General features: G+C 30.7%; 4 protein-coding genes across 5 annotated transcripts; 3 read left to right on the top strand and 1 right to left on the bottom strand.

The window, feature by feature from the left end:
- The first annotated feature begins 6,608 nt into the window (after window positions 1-6,608).
- On the top strand, window positions 6,609-7,981 carry Pban (pheromone biosynthesis-activating neuropeptide). 2 transcript variants are annotated; one of them, XM_018503684.1, is made up of 3 exons: window positions 6,609-6,807; window positions 6,900-7,115; window positions 7,685-7,981. In XM_018503684.1, exons 1-3 carry the CDS (start codon window positions 6,609-6,611, stop codon window positions 7,891-7,893), a joined length of 624 nt encoding a protein of 207 aa, XP_018359186.1. In that variant the 3' UTR covers window positions 7,894-7,981. The 2 variants fall into 2 exon arrangements, with proteins under 2 accessions (XP_018359186.1, XP_018359187.1); XM_018503685.1 differs by having other exon boundaries at window positions 6,688-6,807; window positions 6,903-7,115.
- Window positions 7,982-9,884: 1,903 nt separating this feature from the next.
- Window positions 9,885-13,818, top strand: LOC108758636 (protein Simiate). Its single transcript, XM_018503674.1, has 2 exons — window positions 9,885-9,895; window positions 12,751-13,818. Exon 2 carries the CDS (start codon window positions 12,877-12,879, stop codon window positions 13,699-13,701), a length of 825 nt encoding a protein of 274 aa, XP_018359176.1. The 5' UTR covers window positions 9,885-9,895; window positions 12,751-12,876; the 3' UTR covers window positions 13,702-13,818.
- Window positions 12,277-12,756, top strand: LOC108758652 (COX assembly mitochondrial protein 2 homolog). The gene is made up of 3 exons (XM_018503700.1): window positions 12,277-12,441; window positions 12,519-12,590; window positions 12,651-12,756. Exons 1-3 carry the CDS (start codon window positions 12,364-12,366, stop codon window positions 12,738-12,740), a joined length of 240 nt encoding a protein of 79 aa, XP_018359202.1. The 5' UTR covers window positions 12,277-12,363; the 3' UTR covers window positions 12,741-12,756.
- A 292-nt stretch (window positions 13,819-14,110) lies between the features above and the next one.
- Coq2 (ubiquinone biosynthesis protein COQ2, mitochondrial) lies at window positions 14,111-16,514 on the bottom strand. Its single transcript, XM_018503656.1, has 7 exons — window positions 16,355-16,514; window positions 15,531-15,892; window positions 15,280-15,446; window positions 15,064-15,211; window positions 14,782-14,975; window positions 14,516-14,704; window positions 14,111-14,449 (listed from the first exon to the last, which is right to left on the bottom strand). Exons 2-7 carry the CDS (start codon window positions 15,877-15,879, stop codon window positions 14,249-14,251), a joined length of 1,248 nt encoding a protein of 415 aa, XP_018359158.1. The 5' UTR covers window positions 15,880-15,892; window positions 16,355-16,514; the 3' UTR covers window positions 14,111-14,248.
- Between the last annotated feature and the right edge of the window lie 2,560 nt (window positions 16,515-19,074).

The following is a 19,074-nucleotide window of genomic DNA, read 5'->3' as shown; positions in this document are numbered from 1 at the left end:
CATAAAACTTCTTACTTGTATAAAAACTTACGAACGACTCATTTTCTCATTAAATTTTTATAGAAAAAGGGAAAATTTCATAATTTTTTCGCGTAAATTACATATTAAAACAAATAAATATATTTAATCTAATAGAAATATCGAAAAATCTAGCTTATGAAATATTTTGTACTTTTATTCTTAATTTAATTTTAAAAACTTTCTTCTTACAGCTATGTAAGTTTTGACTAGACAGGCCATCAAAGAAGAAAGTTCCGAAAATTAAAAATATTCATGAAAATGAAGACTGTTCGAAACTTTCGACTCTCTATTTATAATATTATATATCTCTAAAAATAGCGAAGATATTATGCATAGATGGACAGAGTTACTACTCTACTCTGTGTGTGTGTGTGTGTGTGTGTGTGTGTGTATATATATATATATATATATAATACATATGGTATACGTATAATAACATATCCTGCACTTCTCAAAAGAAGAAGCCGTGAGAAGTTCTCCTTCTCTACCTTTTCCTTCTACTCAACTGGCCTATTATAGACGGAGAACTCATTGTGCAGAGCGCTTGGTTTCGAATTTCGTAGTTACCCTGGCGCCAGTACTGGGTCCCATATAACGTGTCTGATACTTTACATGTAGCTAATACATCCAGAGGAGAAACTATTAGTATCTATTTATCTCTACAGCACGACGGTTAGAGATAGCATCTTTATATACATATGTACTGCCCACAGCTTAATTAATTTCGCTCACTTGCCAATCTTTAAATTTATTATTGTTGTATACGATTACCCTCACCATATCATATAAAAATTGTTTTTATAATTTATTCAATTTTCAAAAAAAAAACTGTTCTATAGAACAATTATATACTATCGCTCAAAAGCACGTATTTTTGCTAACAATTCCATATTCTTCATTTATAAAGTAAATTCGCGTACAATAATATATTTCCAGATTTAATTAACTAAAATATTTAATTATTTAATTTAATTATCATCGACTTTACTATCCTAAAAATTTTGGAATTACATACCACTTTACCCGTTCAGTTAACTAAATGTTAAATTATTTAGCATACTATAGTATTAGCGTATTATAGTATTAGCGTAAATAATTTTTGATATCAAGAACTTTAATTCTTCTGAGACTAAATATTTACGATTGTCTTTAATAGCATCGGTGTCCATCAATGTCTATCGTACCTAAACAACGATTCGACGACCCAGTCGAAGATAACATTGTCGATTTTGTGTATTGTACGCGAGTGTTCACAAACTTCGGGATCGATATTACCAAGGCGATTGACGAGCCGTTTGTTTATTAAAATGAGTGGCATTATATCATATGCGAGCGTGCACGTCCACGAGACTTCGAGAATGTTAATAATTGAGCCTTGCTGTTGCTTCGCTCTGTAAACATTTCAGCTGGCTCTTCTAACGCTGACGAACCTTCGTATTTTGTTATTCGATCCTACAATTCTTTCTACATCCAACTATTAAACCACGGTGCTCTAGTGACAAGTTGAACGATTCCGCAATATAAGATAAATGTCTCAATGATTGAACTAATAAGAAAGTGTAATTAGTTTCGTTATTGATTGTTAATTAATGGCATTACAAAAAGAATTAGTATCTACGTAAAACTTTATTTCGTCAGTAACTGAAAAATACTTTCATATAAATCTAAAAAAAAACATTTAAGTGAAATTTCATTAATACATTACACCATATCAATTATATTAGTAACTGAAGCTGTAATAAAACAAGTTTTTTAAATATAATTTTCAGTTTGTTGCAATTATAAAATACACACTACATTTAAAGTAAATATAGTATTCTACAAAAATAAAGATATAGACACATGTCTTGTTCAAAATGAGTAGGGGGGAAGATGAAAATATGACTATAAAACTTGAAATAAATATTTTTTTCGCAATAATTTGCAATCTCATATGTTCTTATTATTTATTTTGATACGAAATATTTCACTTTTTCGTTAATATTCTTCTTTTTAATTTGTCATTCTCTTGCTGTTATTGACAAGTATCTTAAATAATTACAAATATATTGTTGATTTCTTTAATCACTGGATACATTCAGTTATTGAGACATTTACCTTATACTGCACCTGAATTATCACAGTTGTATTGATCAAACTAATATATTACAACGTTTATCAGAGTTTATATTATCTTTATTGATACAAAACTGATGTAAAGTGTCAACATTTTTAAGAATTTTTCCAATAAATTATAAATTACATTTCGGAAATGGCGCGTTAAGCAAGGAGGATTAATTAGACTTATTACTTAATATTATATGTAAGACTTTAATCAATTAAATTCTGATTTGATAAAATCAAAATTAATATTCAGATATGAAGACAGAACAGTCTGTTGTGTGTAAGAAAATACGGCAGTAAATATTCCGAATATGTCTCTCTCTTTCTCTTTCTTGCATGTTCGACGTGCCAGAGTATTAACCCTTAGCTTTCCGACGTCGGCGTTCCTTGTCAAGCATTCTATCTCAAAACAATTCTTTGTACGCTCGATTTCACAGTAAGAATTATTTGCGAAACTTCTGTTAAATTATTACGCCCGACTTCACAGTAGCGTACGAAAAGTCGTCACTATTTAGGTAAATAGAAAGAATGGTTTTTTTTTTGCCAAAATATTAAAAAATTTATTTAGTTAAGTATAAATTTAAAAATAATTTTGTTGGAGACAATTTATAGAGATATTTAAGAAAACATAAAAATAATTATGTAAAATGCTCAAGCTCATTGTTAGAATATCAAAACTTTTTACAACATAGTGCTCATCATGCTTAAGGATATGTATCCAATTATTTTAATGATCTAACACAAAATTATTTTCAGGTCTGTATTTAGCTAAATTTTTATGTACTTTGAACAAAATCGCTCCTTTCATATAATTGTATTTCAAATTGAATTGTCAGTAAAATAAAACCCGCTCAAATTGGAGCAAACAATACAATTTTGCTGCTTAATTATTGCTCAATGACTAAAAATTTTACTCAAAAAGGCGCTAGCTTTAGCTTTTTATAAAAATATTGATATTCTATTGAAATAAAAAAAAATAAACAAAAATTGTCTTTAAATTTACCGCAAAGATTATAGATTTTGTGTACCAAATTGTTGAAAGACACTTTGTAGTTGTTTTAAGTGACAGATCAATTAATAAAATATTTGCGCAAACTATGATTTTGATTATAATGCAATGAGTGTTTGGAAATCAGCTTATATATATATATAGAAATATATATCGCGGAAATTCGTTTTCACATGTGAGGAAATGATTTCTCCTTTCCTGGCTACCGAAAATAGCTAAGTTCTTACGGTACCATGGAAGTGTTTATATCCCTCTTTCTCTCTCTTTATCTTTTGCTCTCCGTGCATCGTCGACCGCAGAAGGTGTTCTGGGCTTCGTCAGGGCAAGAGTTTACAAAGCGTTGCCGATTCACCTACCCCGCCTTCTTTCGCACCTATTCCGGTATAGCACGTGCCTACTCTCGATTTTTTCCATCTGCAAAAAAGCACAAAAGAATCGTATTTTTACTTGTCGCGGAAAGAAAAGTATATATCAATGATCAAAAAATTATCAAAAAAAATTACTTAATAGATATCTCGAATCATAATAAATGACATCATTAAAAATATTACAATCGATACACATAACGCTATATTAAGAAGTATTTATATAAAGTGTATATATATTTAAATAAATACGATAAGTGTAATGAAAATTAATTAAAAGATAAATCGATGACAATCTGAAGTTTTATCAGAAAAATTCAAAGAGCACCAATCTTCGTCAATCTAGGAAATTAGAGAGAAGCGTTTTCGCAAATGATTAATCGCTAATTCAAAGTAATGGTTTGAGCAGACTGATAAGATCGAAACAAAGACCTCTGAGCGCCGAAACTTCACGGATACACAGTAATCACATCACCAGATGCGAGACACTCCTGATAGTTCATCACAAGATTTATCTGATGACTTTTTCGTATTTCGATCAAGTCGACTTATCGCTCCCATGATCGTCTATATCAATCTATTTGTTGATTTGTTCCCAATAATGATAATTGTGCAAACGTTTATTTTAATATTTTAACAAAACACTTTTTTGTTTAAACACAGGAGTGTATAAAATTTTCATTCGTATTACTCTTAAATCACGTATAGAATTATTCATTAGATCAGACCGATCATTGTTGGTATAATTGAGTTGGTCACTGCGAAAATCGGGAATGATCTTTCCAATATGAGAAAAGAGAAAGATATTTAACAAAAAATATCGTTACGTGGGAAGATTTTCGTAGCGTACATTCGGCTCGACAGATGCAAGTACTCTTATGTATCGTATGTCTACCAAATCGCGGTAAAAAAGTATGAAGCGGGCGTTTGTTTGCTTTGACAAGTATTAAAAGTATGATGGTGCACGTATAGTCAGCATAGGACGAGTGTGACTCGACCACTTAGATCTCACTGAAAAACCACGACACATCCATGTGTAGAGTTGCTCTCCCTAATTACGCGCCTCGAATAAGATGTACTCATTGAACATACGTGTGATATATGTGTATGTGTGTTCCAAAAAGAGACGCGCGCAATCGCGAAATTCATTTGCATCTGATTTAATGACTCGCAAAGGCAACGTGTTAATTCTTGAGAAATTGCGTTATATTTCAACAATCTCACTACCAGATATAATAATATAAAATTAAAGAGAGAAACAAAAAAACGAATACTTTTACAAAATTTAGATAAAACTTTATACGCATATATTGCGATTATAATTATAAATATTTTTCTTATCTTGACGATCTCTCAAATACATCAAAAAAATATTATTAGTAATTTGCATACATAAATTAGATAAAGTCATTCAATTTTCTTCAATTATTCAATTAATATCATTTCAACACACACGGTATAAAAACTATACGCTATTTAACTATAATAAAGGCAAGTAATTGACATCGGCAGTAAATAATTGGTATGAATATTAATACACTAATAAAAATGAAAAATGTAACAATGATAAAACATGAACAAAACAATAATATACAAAGTATATAAATTGACTGTAAATTGTCAACATTTATATATTCCGATTACAAAAAGCATTAATTCAATTAACGCGTAATTAAACTAAACTTTGCAAAGTTTCACTTTTTTATTTGTGCGCGTTTTCTTATAATAACAAGTACAAACTGTGTACAAGAATGATATATTAATGTTAATAACATGATATACGTAATAAGCGTATACGGAATTTTATATCAGCACATTTCTGAAGACACGACGCGATTTTAGGATAATGCCGGGTTCGCTCAACCGATCCGACGCTTTTATAGAGAAAGTGCAAAGAATGCGAATTCATTGATTGCTGAATTAAGCCGGCAATCGACAAGTTAAATTAAAGACTAATCGTCGTTCGTTCAATCGTACGCCAGGCAGCCGCAGTCATTTGTTACACCACGTGGGGTATGAAAAATACGCATGAGAAAAACAGGATTTGTAAAAATATATACATATATGTATGTTATTTATAATTACGCCAAGTTGATTTCGTAAATCTCCGAAATAGATATGAAACTTGAATTATAATTTATAATAGTTTTTTCTAATTATGTCTTTAAATAAAATTTCATCATTTTAGTAGAAAAGATAATATTGTGAGACAAAATGTTTCTAAATATAGATTATTTGGGTGAGTGTAAAATATTTATTTTAATACAATTCAAGAAATATGAGGGAACGATTTTGCTAAAGTTTAGCTAGTTACAGATCTGAAAATAATTTTGTTGAATCATCAGCAGTAAATAATAAAAATAATATTTACATAGGAATCTCAAGCATGATAAGCAATGATACAAACAGTTTTGACATTCTAGCAATTAGTTTAGACATTCTACATAATTATTTTAATAATTCAACAAAATTACCTTCAAACCTGTATCTAGTTAAATTTTTAGATATTTCACCAAAATCTTCCTTTCTGCAAAAATTGTATCATTATTTAAAACGTTTTGATGCTTCACTTTACGACTATTACCTGTTGCAACAGTACAATATAATATTGAAAGTATTTTTTAATTAATAACCATGATCCTATTAAATCGATTGACGTATAAATATATGTATATATGTATAGCAAAAAAAAAGCATTTGTATAAATTAATTATATAAAATCTGATTTCTCTCTATTAATAAAATATATACAAGATCCTACAAGATTAAAAAAATATAGTCATTTTGGGTACGATAAAATAAAATTCATTCGTAAATTAGTATAAAATATGTTTCTATTTTTGCGCAAAGAAATCGATGTAACATCTCCATTCATTGAAACTGAAAGAATTAATGAAGGCCATCAACGTTTTTTTTTCCGAGGACGAGGATAGAAATCACCCTGTGCGTGGGTGTGCTGTCCCAGGATTCGCGAATCCAGGAACCTCATTGCGTATATAGGACAGACAGCCAGGGTTGAAATAAAGACGAATCGTTTCTCGCCAGTAATCGTGATTGGTCTCGGGGGTGTGAAAAGAGGTGAAAGACAATGAGATGGAAAAACACCATCGATGTCTTTACAACGACGCTGTTCCACCATCTGTATAAAACCCCGAGGATCACCATCGTGCCTGACATTATTCCGCTACGGAGTCTCGAGAAACGACGTATCCGAAATGATCGTCACCGGGAATCTCGTTAGTCGCGCAACTACCATCTGCATCTTGGCTATGCTGCTCTGCTTGGGCTCTCGCGCTTCCGGTCAATACGGTAATACCGATTTTTCCGTACGCCAAAGTCATTAAAGTCATTAAAGTCATTAAAGTCTCTCGATTGGTTTTTAATTAATTGTGCGTTCGTAGAAGCGAGGGAAATGGGCTTGAATGGCGGATCAAACGACGGCTCGTGTATCGAAGGCAAGTGTATGAAACGTACGCAGGACATCGCCAGCGGTATGTGGTTCGGACCGCGTTTAGGAAAACGACACAGATCGGACGAGAAACAGGAAGTGAGTCCCGAGATAGAGGTTCTGGCGAATGCGTTGGACGGCGTGCGTTGGGCGGTCATCACGATTCCCGGTGAGAATTCATTCTAATCTTTTCAAGTAATATCCTCAAAGTTCATCGCTTATATATAGACATTATTATCATTCGAACTTGCACACATTATTTTACTAGTATATAACAGTACATTCAATAATTCTTTTCTCTTATCATAATTACATTTACATCGACAGTATTGTCAACTTTTGCTATAACGTTAAGTTTAATAAAATTATATAGAGATACACAATTTTCGAGTTACGAACAATTGTGAAAAATAAAAATGCTCTTGCGTTTAACAGTTAAAGCTGTCACTAATAGAATATAATTGTTGTTAATCTAATAAATATTTTTTTATTAATTTTACTCAAGCAAAATTTCAGTGTTTCCTTTTTATTATCTTTAAATTCTTCCTATAAAGTTCCGTTTTAACTATAGAAATTTATCTAGAGAAGAGATATTTCATTTAATCTGAAATGTTCTGATGCCTTGAATGACATCATCTAAACTTATTGATTTATCGATTCGCAAATTTCGAGATTTAACATAATCCATATAATTTTCCTCATCATTAAAAAAATATAACTGTCAAGAATCAATTTCAGCTAACGACAAGAGACAACCGTCTCAATTTACACCGCGTTTAGGACGAGGATCGAGCGAGGATCTACCTTCTTACGGAGATTCGTACGAAGTCGACGAGGACGACCGTCTGTTACCGCCGATATTAGCGTCTCGTTTAGGACGACGTTTTCCTTGGATACCATCGCCGAGACTCGGACGTCAATTACGCAACGTATTACGAAAATTATAGATTTATCCGATAAAAGATAAAATATCATTAAAAATTGAAGAATAAAGTAGACTTGCGCGATTGTGCAGATCTGACGAAACGACAACCACAGCACTATTATATGTAAGATATAGAGAAATAAAGTACATATATATATTTGTATTGCGAAACCAACAATTATTCTTTTTCTTGCATTTTGTGAAATTATAATTACCTAAAAATGCTCTACTCTCTAAAAGTGAAATCAACGTATTATTTATTACTTTATTACTGACTTCAGTGCTACACTTATAACTGATAAAATCATTAGCGAATATTTGTTGTTTTTCGGTAATAATACACTGATTCACTCTTTTGGAGAGTACGTTTCTCATTAAAAAGTCCATCATGTAATTAAAAAATTTTTCTCTTTCTATTTATCATTATTACAGTAAAGATTATAAAATAAATAAAATGTAAAAACTCAATTGGATTAAAAAGTAAAAAATGTACATTCCAGTAAGTAAACGAGAATGCATAAGTAACACATAGCGCCTACAAAGCATTAAGAAAGCGCAAAAAAAGCGCATATAAGCGCTTTTTAGTCTTGCAGGCGCTATTGCGCTACTTAGATGGATTGAAATGGTTTGAAGAAAATTCATATTTTCAGAAATACACGTTCGCAACGTTAAAATAAAGCCTTTTCACAATCCGAATGAATTTTTATTCATTTATAAGAATTGCATATATCAAGCACATTTCATACCTTTCAATATAAAAATAATGTTAACTTTTCTATGCATCGTGTATACTGCTCAATTCAAAATTCTGAATAAGAACTGCAGATTTTCAATCCAGTCAAATCCAGTTGAATTCAATTGAATCCAATTGAATGAAAAAAGAACTTTTTCTATTCATTGGATTTAATGGAACAGAATAATGAGAACACTAAATAGATAAGACTAAAAAAAGATCTATAGCAGTAATATATATATTACAGCAATATTATTTTTTTTCATTGCAATATAGCAGAAATATCACAGAAATATTATTGTGATACATCACAGTTATATTGCTATAAATTACTATAAATTTATATTTATGTAATGTTTATTGCAAATAATTAAATCAGTTTAATGAATGTTTTAAAAAATTATTGAATTGATATTTTTTATGTTATTTTAATAATTGTTCCATGTGTGATATTAATTAGAAAACAATTCTGATTGTCAATACAATAACAATCAAATTATTCAAATTAAAATGACCGTCGTTCATTATTTATTTAATTATTATGGAAAAAACTATTCGCGAAATAAATTTTATGGAATTAACAACATTTGACCTTTTAGCAACGTGAATATAATAACAATGAAAATAAAAAATCCTGCAGCATGCGATTATTTTCAAGTTATGTAATAGCAATTTGTAGAAATTTATATAATAAATGAATACAGTTCAACCGTATACTTATAACATTCAATAAAATGTGAATTTAGTTTCCTTATCATGTCGTTAATGTGAAGAAATAATATTGCATACTTAATGCACTGTTTATTTGACAATAATAATAATACACGTAGCTGACGTGACTACACATGAATCGTTTGGATATTCGCGTCATCTCGTGCATATGTTCATACTTGTAATTCCTTATGAATTTTCAGAGTATTTAAAATACTAAAATTCAAAGTATTCATATTATAATAAATTTTTGAGGAACTTCAAGACGAACTCTACAGAATGAGGAAAAATTAATAAATAGACAAATTAATAAATAGATGTAAAACATTAAAACTGCAATTATCATTTAAAAATATTAAGAACTAACAAACACGCAAAAATATTGTCTTCTTGGTACGATCGACAATTCCAACGCGATATTAAAGGAAAGTCTAGAATAATGTATCTATTGTAAGTTTGTACAAGGATGTAAATGGAGATAGCCGCTATTTTCAGCGTCTTGAAAAGGGTTGAAATATCTCTCTCAAGAGGAAGTAGGATGGCGGAAGAAAGAAAGAGGTAGGGTGCCGAACTACAGAGAGTAATTCCTCGACCGGAACTACTGGCGAGCCATGTGGCAACGTAGAAGACGATCATAATCGTAAAACAGCAAGGCAGAGCAGATACAAGTTAGCTTCTAGTTCCCGCTTTACAACGGTACCACATATCGAGGATTGCTCGTAAAACGCGTCGGAAAAAATGCTTTCGATGATAGCTTCAGAATATTAACGCTGATCGTAGCAACACGTTATACAAGACGCTCGTAGATAAATGCCTTCTCAAAAAGAAATTCTCTGACTAATTTTCAAATTAGTTTCTCCAGAAAAATCATCTTCATAAAAACTAACCATTATCACCAAATCGTTATTTAAATATAAACATCAGAAATGTATATCATTCATAAGACTCCATTCATTCTTTAACATTCACCTGGTTATCGACATATATTTAACAAATTAAGAAATTAAATTTTGCAATAAAAAATCTTTCATTTTTAAAACATAGTAGTAATATTAATTATTTTAATATTTAATATAACAATAGTAAGTATGTTTGCCATAGATAAAATAATAAACTTTGCATTTTTTTATCAAAATTAATACTGAAGATATTGCTTCTTAATTAAATAAAATAGAACAATAAGTAATTGCAGTTATATAAAATTATCTATGAACTGAATTTATAAAAAAACACTTTTAATTTTTTAAAATAACATTCTCGGTAGGACTATGATTTACTATAACGACTGTTGACATAACAAAATAAAATTCGAAGAACTTTCGGGACGATCACATACACGTAAACATGGTCATACTAAATCATGGCAGATAAATAAACAATTGCTCATGCAAAGATCATCATGCACGTCAGCCGAGTGACGTTAAAGCATGGAAAAAGCATTGAAATCTGTATAATTATGAATTCATTTCTGTATTCTGTAAACAGTATGTTATTCCTACAGAAATGTATATCATTCATAAACGTCGCAGTTTTGCATTGAATGTAAATATGTAAACACGATTCCTTTTAGACATGTTTACCATATTGCAGCTTCAAATTCACCAAAATTATATCGATTACTTTATTAAATAATTTTAAAGTAATGAATTATTTTATTTTTTATTAATATAAATAAAAAATAAGCTTATGCTGTACTTTAAATAATTCCATTAAATACGTACATATGAGTCTTGTTCTTATTTTTCATTTTTAATTCTATTTATATAATATTAAACTTTAATTAAATTACATTTTGCTTCCATTTCTTTAAATGTGTATCGTATCATTGCTTGTAAAACCAAATGTGCGTAATGTGAGTCTATGAACTTATGCTGATAAGGGAATTGGAAATCACATAATTGCAAAACTTAATAATTTAAAAAATAAAACAAATTAAATATAAACATATAGCAATAAACTAAATATAAAATAATAAAAATATAAAATGTAAATTTTGACCTCACTCGCTTGGAATTTTAGATTTCAAGTTCAAATCCAACCAATAAGGTACAGTGGGGTAATTTGAATAATTTCATCTGTAAATTGAATAAAAAGCAGGTAAGTCACATATTTAAGGAATATTTACTCAACATGAAAAATTATTCTTTAAATCTTGAAGTGCAATATCATTATCCGATTTACTTCTACAATTTTACTGAAAATCAATTTTCAGGGATAATTTGGATAAGAGGTAATTTGAGTAACACTGAAAATAAATATTGCAATAAAAACTAAACTCTTAAAAATGTTTCATCGTTGCCAGTCCGTTTTTAACTCGTGTAAACGGTTCTAATTTGAGTGGCGAAAATGCGCATTCCACTCAATGAGTACGACTTCGATTTTAAATGACAATTAACAGAAACTTTTCCGTAAAAAACGAATGGGAAAATCGATTGCATACGACTATACGAGTATATGCGAGTTGTAATAACGTATGAAGAATATTTTTAAGTGGTAAAAACGTGCTGACGTGCTGTGTAAATTTGAGATGTGTGTGCGTGAAAATATATATACGGATGCAAAATATAATACTCATTCAACATTTATATTGCATATTTGGAAATAATATGATTCGAGTACCTAAAACGTAATCGATAGCACGAAAAAATCAGCTCGCTCCGTTGGAATTCGAATCGAGGTCTGATGTTACGAGTCAGGTAGTTCTGGTACGCGGTTGACATATGAACGCAGCCAAGCTGTTGGTACTTCATAAATCTAGTGACTTTACGGCAACGTTTGTGCATGTGGAGGCCCTCTTACATCAATCACGAGATACACTACGAAAGTACTCAATACTCAAAGTACGAATAGTGCAAATGGGGAGGTCATTGGCTACGTTCAGCAGACTCAACAGTTTTGCAACCGTTTTGTGATTCTTCGCTGAGATAGGACTATTCCTTTCAATCTAAAAGTATAATCCAATCAGCGCGACGAATTTGTCGCTCGGTTATTCGATTGCGTAATGAAAGATATGAGGAATTTTGCAAATGGCTTTACCAAAACAAAGATATGAATTACAAATCGCTGGCAGCACACAATGCCGCTTGTAACGAGATATATCGCCAATTTCAGGACTGTGAGGCTGAGGTAATATCACTCGTAAACGTAAATTTTACCATGTGCCGTCCATAGTGCCGTCTCAACAATTCTGTATATACTTGCAGCATCCGTATCGAAGATTTGTGGGTTACTGCGAACATATCCACCAAGCGATGATCAAATGCATTAAGGAACAAGTAAGTCGTCCCCGACTTTCATTCCGAAATTAATATGATTAATTCCATCATTTGTTTCAGAGAGAAATTCATAGGGCAGAAAGCGCACGTTTCCGACGAAACAGGTTAAAGACGACGGAACCGACACAATCGGAAACTAGCAACGATTAGCCGTGCACAGAAATTCAACTAATAATTTGATTATTCTGTTGAAATCTGTATGTGTCACTTGTGACAACTCTAGATTAAATCAGTTAGAATTGTATATACTCTTGTATATGCTAGTAAATACTTTCAACAATCGAACATGAATTTGGAATCAGAAATTGACGAGCCAAAAACCAAACGATTGAAATCTGAAAACGATTATGGAAAGAGATCGTGCGCAAAGGAAGAAGACAATATGCAAGAAAATGCAGTTAAAGATATTGCTGATGCAAGAGAAATTTCTCTTCAAGAACAGGAGGAGCATGATGAATTATTAGATAGTAATAAGGAGGTATCAGCAATTGTTGATAGTGACAAGGAGACATCAGCGATTGTTGATAGCGATGACGAATCATTTACATTTCCTCCTGACGAGGATGTCTCGGACATGCTGGACGAAGTCCAATATAGCGGTCGTTTTCCTACTGTTACTGATCGTTATTTTACTCCCTATTACAAAATGGATGCACAATCACTAGGAAATGATATGTGTATATGGATTCATAGCAATCGTATTTGTATGCTGTCCTTGGCACCTAGTCACGTCATTTTGCAAGACAACAAAGATATACAGAAAGTCGATTTTAAGGTTAGCGATAAATTGGATAGATCTCTGAACAAAGTCTCAGGTAAGAGTAAGCATGGTGCGCAACCATTGCAGACAAATTCAAATATCTGTACTATATTATGCAAGGACGGACAAACGTATGTTATCAAATGTTATATAGTTGGGAAGTTAGTCGAAGTTAACGAGGCATTGTCAGAAAACCCACAACTTCTTAAGAAACTCCCACATAAAGGTGGATATTTGGCTATAATATTGCCAAATATAAAATTTTTGGAAAATTTCAAACAATCTGTGTCAACGTTAACTCATAACAAATATATTGAACATATTAAGAAAAAGAAAAATAAGCAGCAATAACGTATGAAATAAAGAAAATTTTAATTTACAGCTATTATATTAAGAAAATAACTTGGTTAAGAATTTCATAACAGAGATTAATAAGAAACGAGATGGCCATTGTAAGAATTATTAATAATTGAGATTCTAGACATGTGATTTTCTTGTTTCAATGTCTCTCTTTATTTCATTTTACTTTAAATTAATTTACGAGTATTATCACAAGCACAATAATAGATTTTATTATATAATGAAAAATTTTACTATCATAACTAAAAATCACAATTTGCTTTACTTTGTAATACTAATTTTCTTCAGCTCTGAGAAATTTTTCCTATTTTATAACTATAAGAATGATTAAACCATATTGATGGTGCGATTAAAAGTATAAAAAATATGCTTAATTTATAATATTCCAATTAAATATAAAAATATTTATTTAAAATTATAGCGTTTGAAAATTTTAACATGTGAATTAAGTAGAATTTATATTTTTATAACATCTATCTTGTTTCATCCAATTTTATTTTACATAATTAAAAAGTGTTATTTTAAAATTCTCACTGAATTATAAATCATGCCTATTTTTTATTTCATCCAGTACAATATCTTGATGCCTTGTTTCTTTGACTTCATTCTCTTTTTGCAGTAATGATTTTTTCATTAAGTTTCCTAACACAATCCCAATAAATAATATCATGCCTACGTTTTGATTAGACATGAATTTTTTTATACAATCCGTAGGATTGTTAATGTTCAGAGTATATATCTGAAAGAAAGAAATTACTTTATTCGGATGCAATTATTTTAAATTTATAATTCACAATTTTGTAACCTGGTTGTTAATATGCGCTGCAATTAATCCAACAGCAGTATAATAAGGCCAAGTTTGAGTAGTTAATACACCGGAGGTAATTAAACTAGCAATCATTACTATTCCAAAACCAGACAAATAAAATTTTGTATTTTCTCCAAATTTTATGGCGGTCGACTTCATACCTATTCGAATATCATCCATCCTATCCTAATATACAAAAAGAAATTGATGAGCGATTTAAGATTACATTTCTACTGTACTTTTCATTTATTTTTTATATTTACTTGATGAGCATATATCGTGTCATACAGAATAGTCCAGCAAATACCAGCTACATAAAGTGGCAAACAGATCGACCAATTACATGATCCATGTATAGCTGACCATCCTAATAAAGCGCCCCAATTAAAAGTCATTCCCAAAATTAATTGTGGCCAGTACGTTATTCGTTTCATGAGGGGATACACTGTTACTAGACCTAAAAGGAAAGATCAAGATATATTACATCAAATATTTTTAATTCATTTTAAATATAAAATTATAGACCTTAAATAAACGTACAGTACCTAGTGAACTGGCACCAAGAAATATGCTATACCAATTTAATTGTAATAATATAAGCAATCCCAGACTCAACTGTCCAGCTAGAAATATTAACGATTGTTTTGGCGTTATTTGACCTGTTACCAAAGGTCTATCCTTCGTTCTCACTACCTAGGATAATAAGCTGTATAAACAATGATATTCAAACCACAAAATTAAAATGTTACAGAGGATTGTACCATTTTGTCAATGTCCTGATCCCACATATCATTTATGGTGCAACCTGCACCACGCATTACAAATGCACCCATACCAAAAAGTGCTAACATATAGAGATCTGGTAAGGCACTGGCAGGAGCCGCCAATGCAATACTCCATCCACAAGGCCAAAATAGCAGCCAACTTCCTAACAGAAAATTTAGCAAAGAATTGAAACATATGCAATAATTATTTATTAATTATAATAAATAATTAAATAATCAAGTTTTACCTGTTGGTTTATCTATCCTCATGAGCTTCATATATGGTTGCACTTTAGGCGAGGCATTATTGACTAGCTTTGCAGCAATGCTTAAACATCTATTTTGTTGTAAACTTGTTAACTTTACATGAGCCGATATATTTTCTACCCTCAACAAAGAATAGGAAGTATTTCTCTGTATATTAGGATTCATTTCATTCTTATATTTATTGTATTGTATTGCAGAGGAAGTATGAACCTTTGTACATGGCCTAAAATTCATAGCTGTGCAGTTTAATAGCTTGAGGTTGGAATATGTGTTCCAAGGTAACAATCTCAAAACTCCAGTGAATCGGCGGCATCTTTTTATAATTATCATTGTTTGATACTATCTACAATGATATTGCAAGCTTAAGTAATAAATTTAATCTAAGTGGCTATCAAGCAAATGTTTTATATTTTTGCCATGCAATTTAGTGCAAAATATTTCAATTTGATAAAACAAATACAAATGTGTTAAGAAAATAATGTAGAACATGTGTTGCAATAAAAAATCAAAATTATCTAACAATTAAAATTAAATTATAACCTTTGCATGGTATAGAATTTATCTTTGAACCAATTGGCATAACAATTGATTCGAAATATCAACGAGATTATTCGATATAGAGATAAACTTGTAAGGCGTATATTTTACTCATTTGAAATAAAATATTGTCAAATACATTATTGCTAAGGAACGACACGTGATTGACACGATCATTACATGTCTCGCGTTCAGCATTCTGATAAATTCAATTGGCGCGAAATATTCTGTATCTTGATATATTTGTACAGTACTCTTAAAGACAGACCTGTGTTTGATTTTGATATCCTGTAGTAACTAATTGTATGTACATCATCATCACATTATTATTTTCATCACTTTGGTATGGTTTGTACTTTGATCCTTATACAGTCCTGCTGATCTCAGCGATCTAACGACTTTGACTGCTCTGACATTTACTACGTTTACACGGCACGCTTTACGCCGAAGTTATAACATCGATGTATGAAACTGACCAATCATAGCTGTTCCTCTGAAGAATGGAATGACTGTGATTGGTCAGTTTTCATAACATCGATGTTATAACTTCGGCGTAAGGTGTCGTCTACAATACACGGAGTAAGAAGTAAGAGTAAGAAATTGACCAATACACAGTCGATTATTCTTCTCACATTCGACTGTGATTGGTCAATTTCTTACTCTTACTTCTTACTCCGTGTATTGTAGACGGGCCTTTAAGAGCATTTGGAAGAAGCAAGTGGACCGCAGCCATAACCTCTTTACTGACATAGTGTTATAACAACAAAGATTATTTCCAAGAGAAAAGTGCTGTAAAAAATAAAAATGACAAGAACGTGTATTGTTTGTAAAAAACAACCCATTCCGTTTGAGCAATCTCGAAGTTTTCACAAGTAAGTTTATCAAAATCGTAAAATATGAAATTAATTTAATTATGTTGTGTGTGTGTGACCTTTCTAGCTTTGTATTATTTTTTGACATTAGAGTCGTTTGTTATTATTAATTTATTTATTCAAAGTACACAGCTATGTTATTACCAAAATATCACTTAATCTAAAATTCATGCAAAAATGCCAAATATTATTTAACATTTAATTTTCAATTACAGATTTCCTGATAATGTTGAGTTGAGAAAAAAATGGATGGAAGCCATTAGTGTAACAAAAGTTTGTAAGACAGCCAATATATGTAGTGACCACTTCCATGATGATTCATTTCATCAGACTGATGGATATACAACTTTGAGACGTTTAACATCAACTGCTGTCCCTTTTAATCAAAACAGTCAGTTATCTTCCTCAATCAACAGCGTACCTACTCAAGTACTTGGCGACATAGACATCATAGGTCATTTAAGTCCCAGAAACAGTATAAAAAGGTATATTAGAATTTTTCTAAAGAGACTCTCTATACTTCAAAATAGCTTAACATTTTATAAAATAATTGTACTATTAATTGTATTACTAATGTTTAGAAAATCACCTGTTGTCGACATTCCCCCAACAAAAAAATTTTATTTTATGGTCGAAAATCAGTCAGAATCTTTTTCAAAAAAGGACTTCAGTTCAAATGAAGCATGGGAGCGATTTGGAAGGATTATGATTGATCAAAGACGTAAGAAGTCTGCTTCCCATATAAAGACAGTTAGATTAGAAAAAAAAATTAATAATATGAAAGAGTTAATTAAAATCATGAAGAAAAAAAAGTTTGTTGAAGCTGCTGAATATTTACAGGTAAATTTGCAATTATATATTGCAGTGCAGTTGTATATTGTTAAATATGTTCTTAAATTTCATTAATACCTTTAATGTACACTGTTAAAAGTTTCATGAAATTTAATATGCTTTTAAGTTATACAAATTGAATTTAATTTCATGACATTGCATTAAATTTAATGTGTTTGGAACTGAAATGTATATTTGTGTACATATACATAAAAGTAAATATAATCAAAGAATTGGAAAGAATACGGGCGTTAGGAGTCAGGTGCAGAAGACGTCACGCAAATAATACTCTTATGAAGTTTGAAACTTCTTCATTCAACAAACGCGCTTACATATTTCGGCTCATTTTTTAGCCTTCATCAGAGCAAACTCAAACTAACATATATAAAGTAAAAGTTATCCTGTCATGGTGAGCTCCCCAATATCGAGAATTTAAATGCCAGAGTTATTTATAAGCAGAATTACGGGACTCCTATGGGCTCCCCGTTATCTCCTGTCATCGCGGATTTAGTTCTGCGTAAGTTGGAGAGTAGAGCTTTGTCTTTGATTCAGTTGCTCCTTTATTATAGATATATTGATGATATAATCATGGCAGCGCCTGTTTCTTCAGTTAATTTCATTCTTGATGTCTTTAATTCTCAGCATCTTAGGCTTCAGTTCACTATGGAAGTGGGGGGTGATAGATTGAATTTTTTGGATGTAACAGTGATTAGGGATAATGAGTTGATAGAGTAAGCGCATTTGTTGAATAAAGATATATCAAGCTTCATAAGTGTATTATTTACGTGACGTTTTCTGCGCCTGATTCCTAACGCCCGTATTCTTTCCAATTCTTTGATTTATAAGGAGTCTTGGTGAGTTTGATTTGTTATACGAGTAAATATAATGTATTATGTAATGGAAAAATTCATGTAATTTTGTATTGTCATACTTAAATTGTATTTATATTTTAATCAATTTTATTTTAATGATTTATTCTTATTTGAGAGAGATCGAATAATGCACATCGCCAAATTGACCAATTTAAAATAAAATATTTTCATTGGTAAAGCAATGAAACATTATTAGGCACTACAAAAAACGGTATAAAAATTGAATATGAATTTCAACAATTCTTTCGATACATTATAAAATGTTGTATTTAGCTTAAAATATTCAACATTTTTCTAATTATTATTATTGTTTATATTAGGAATTACCTCAACACTTACAAGAGTTAATATTTCGTATGAAAGAAAAAAAAGTTACAACTGCGTTTCCTGCTCAGTTGAAAAATTTTGCCAGA

This window comes from Trachymyrmex cornetzi, unplaced genomic scaffold, assembly GCF_001594075.2.
Source record: "Trachymyrmex cornetzi isolate Tcor2-1 unplaced genomic scaffold, Tcor1.1 scaffold16, whole genome shotgun sequence".
Classification (NCBI taxonomy): Eukaryota; Metazoa; Arthropoda; class Insecta; order Hymenoptera; family Formicidae; genus Trachymyrmex; species Trachymyrmex cornetzi.
The sequence above is the reverse complement of the archived record's forward strand: the minus strand, read 5'-3'. Positions and strand labels throughout refer to the sequence as shown.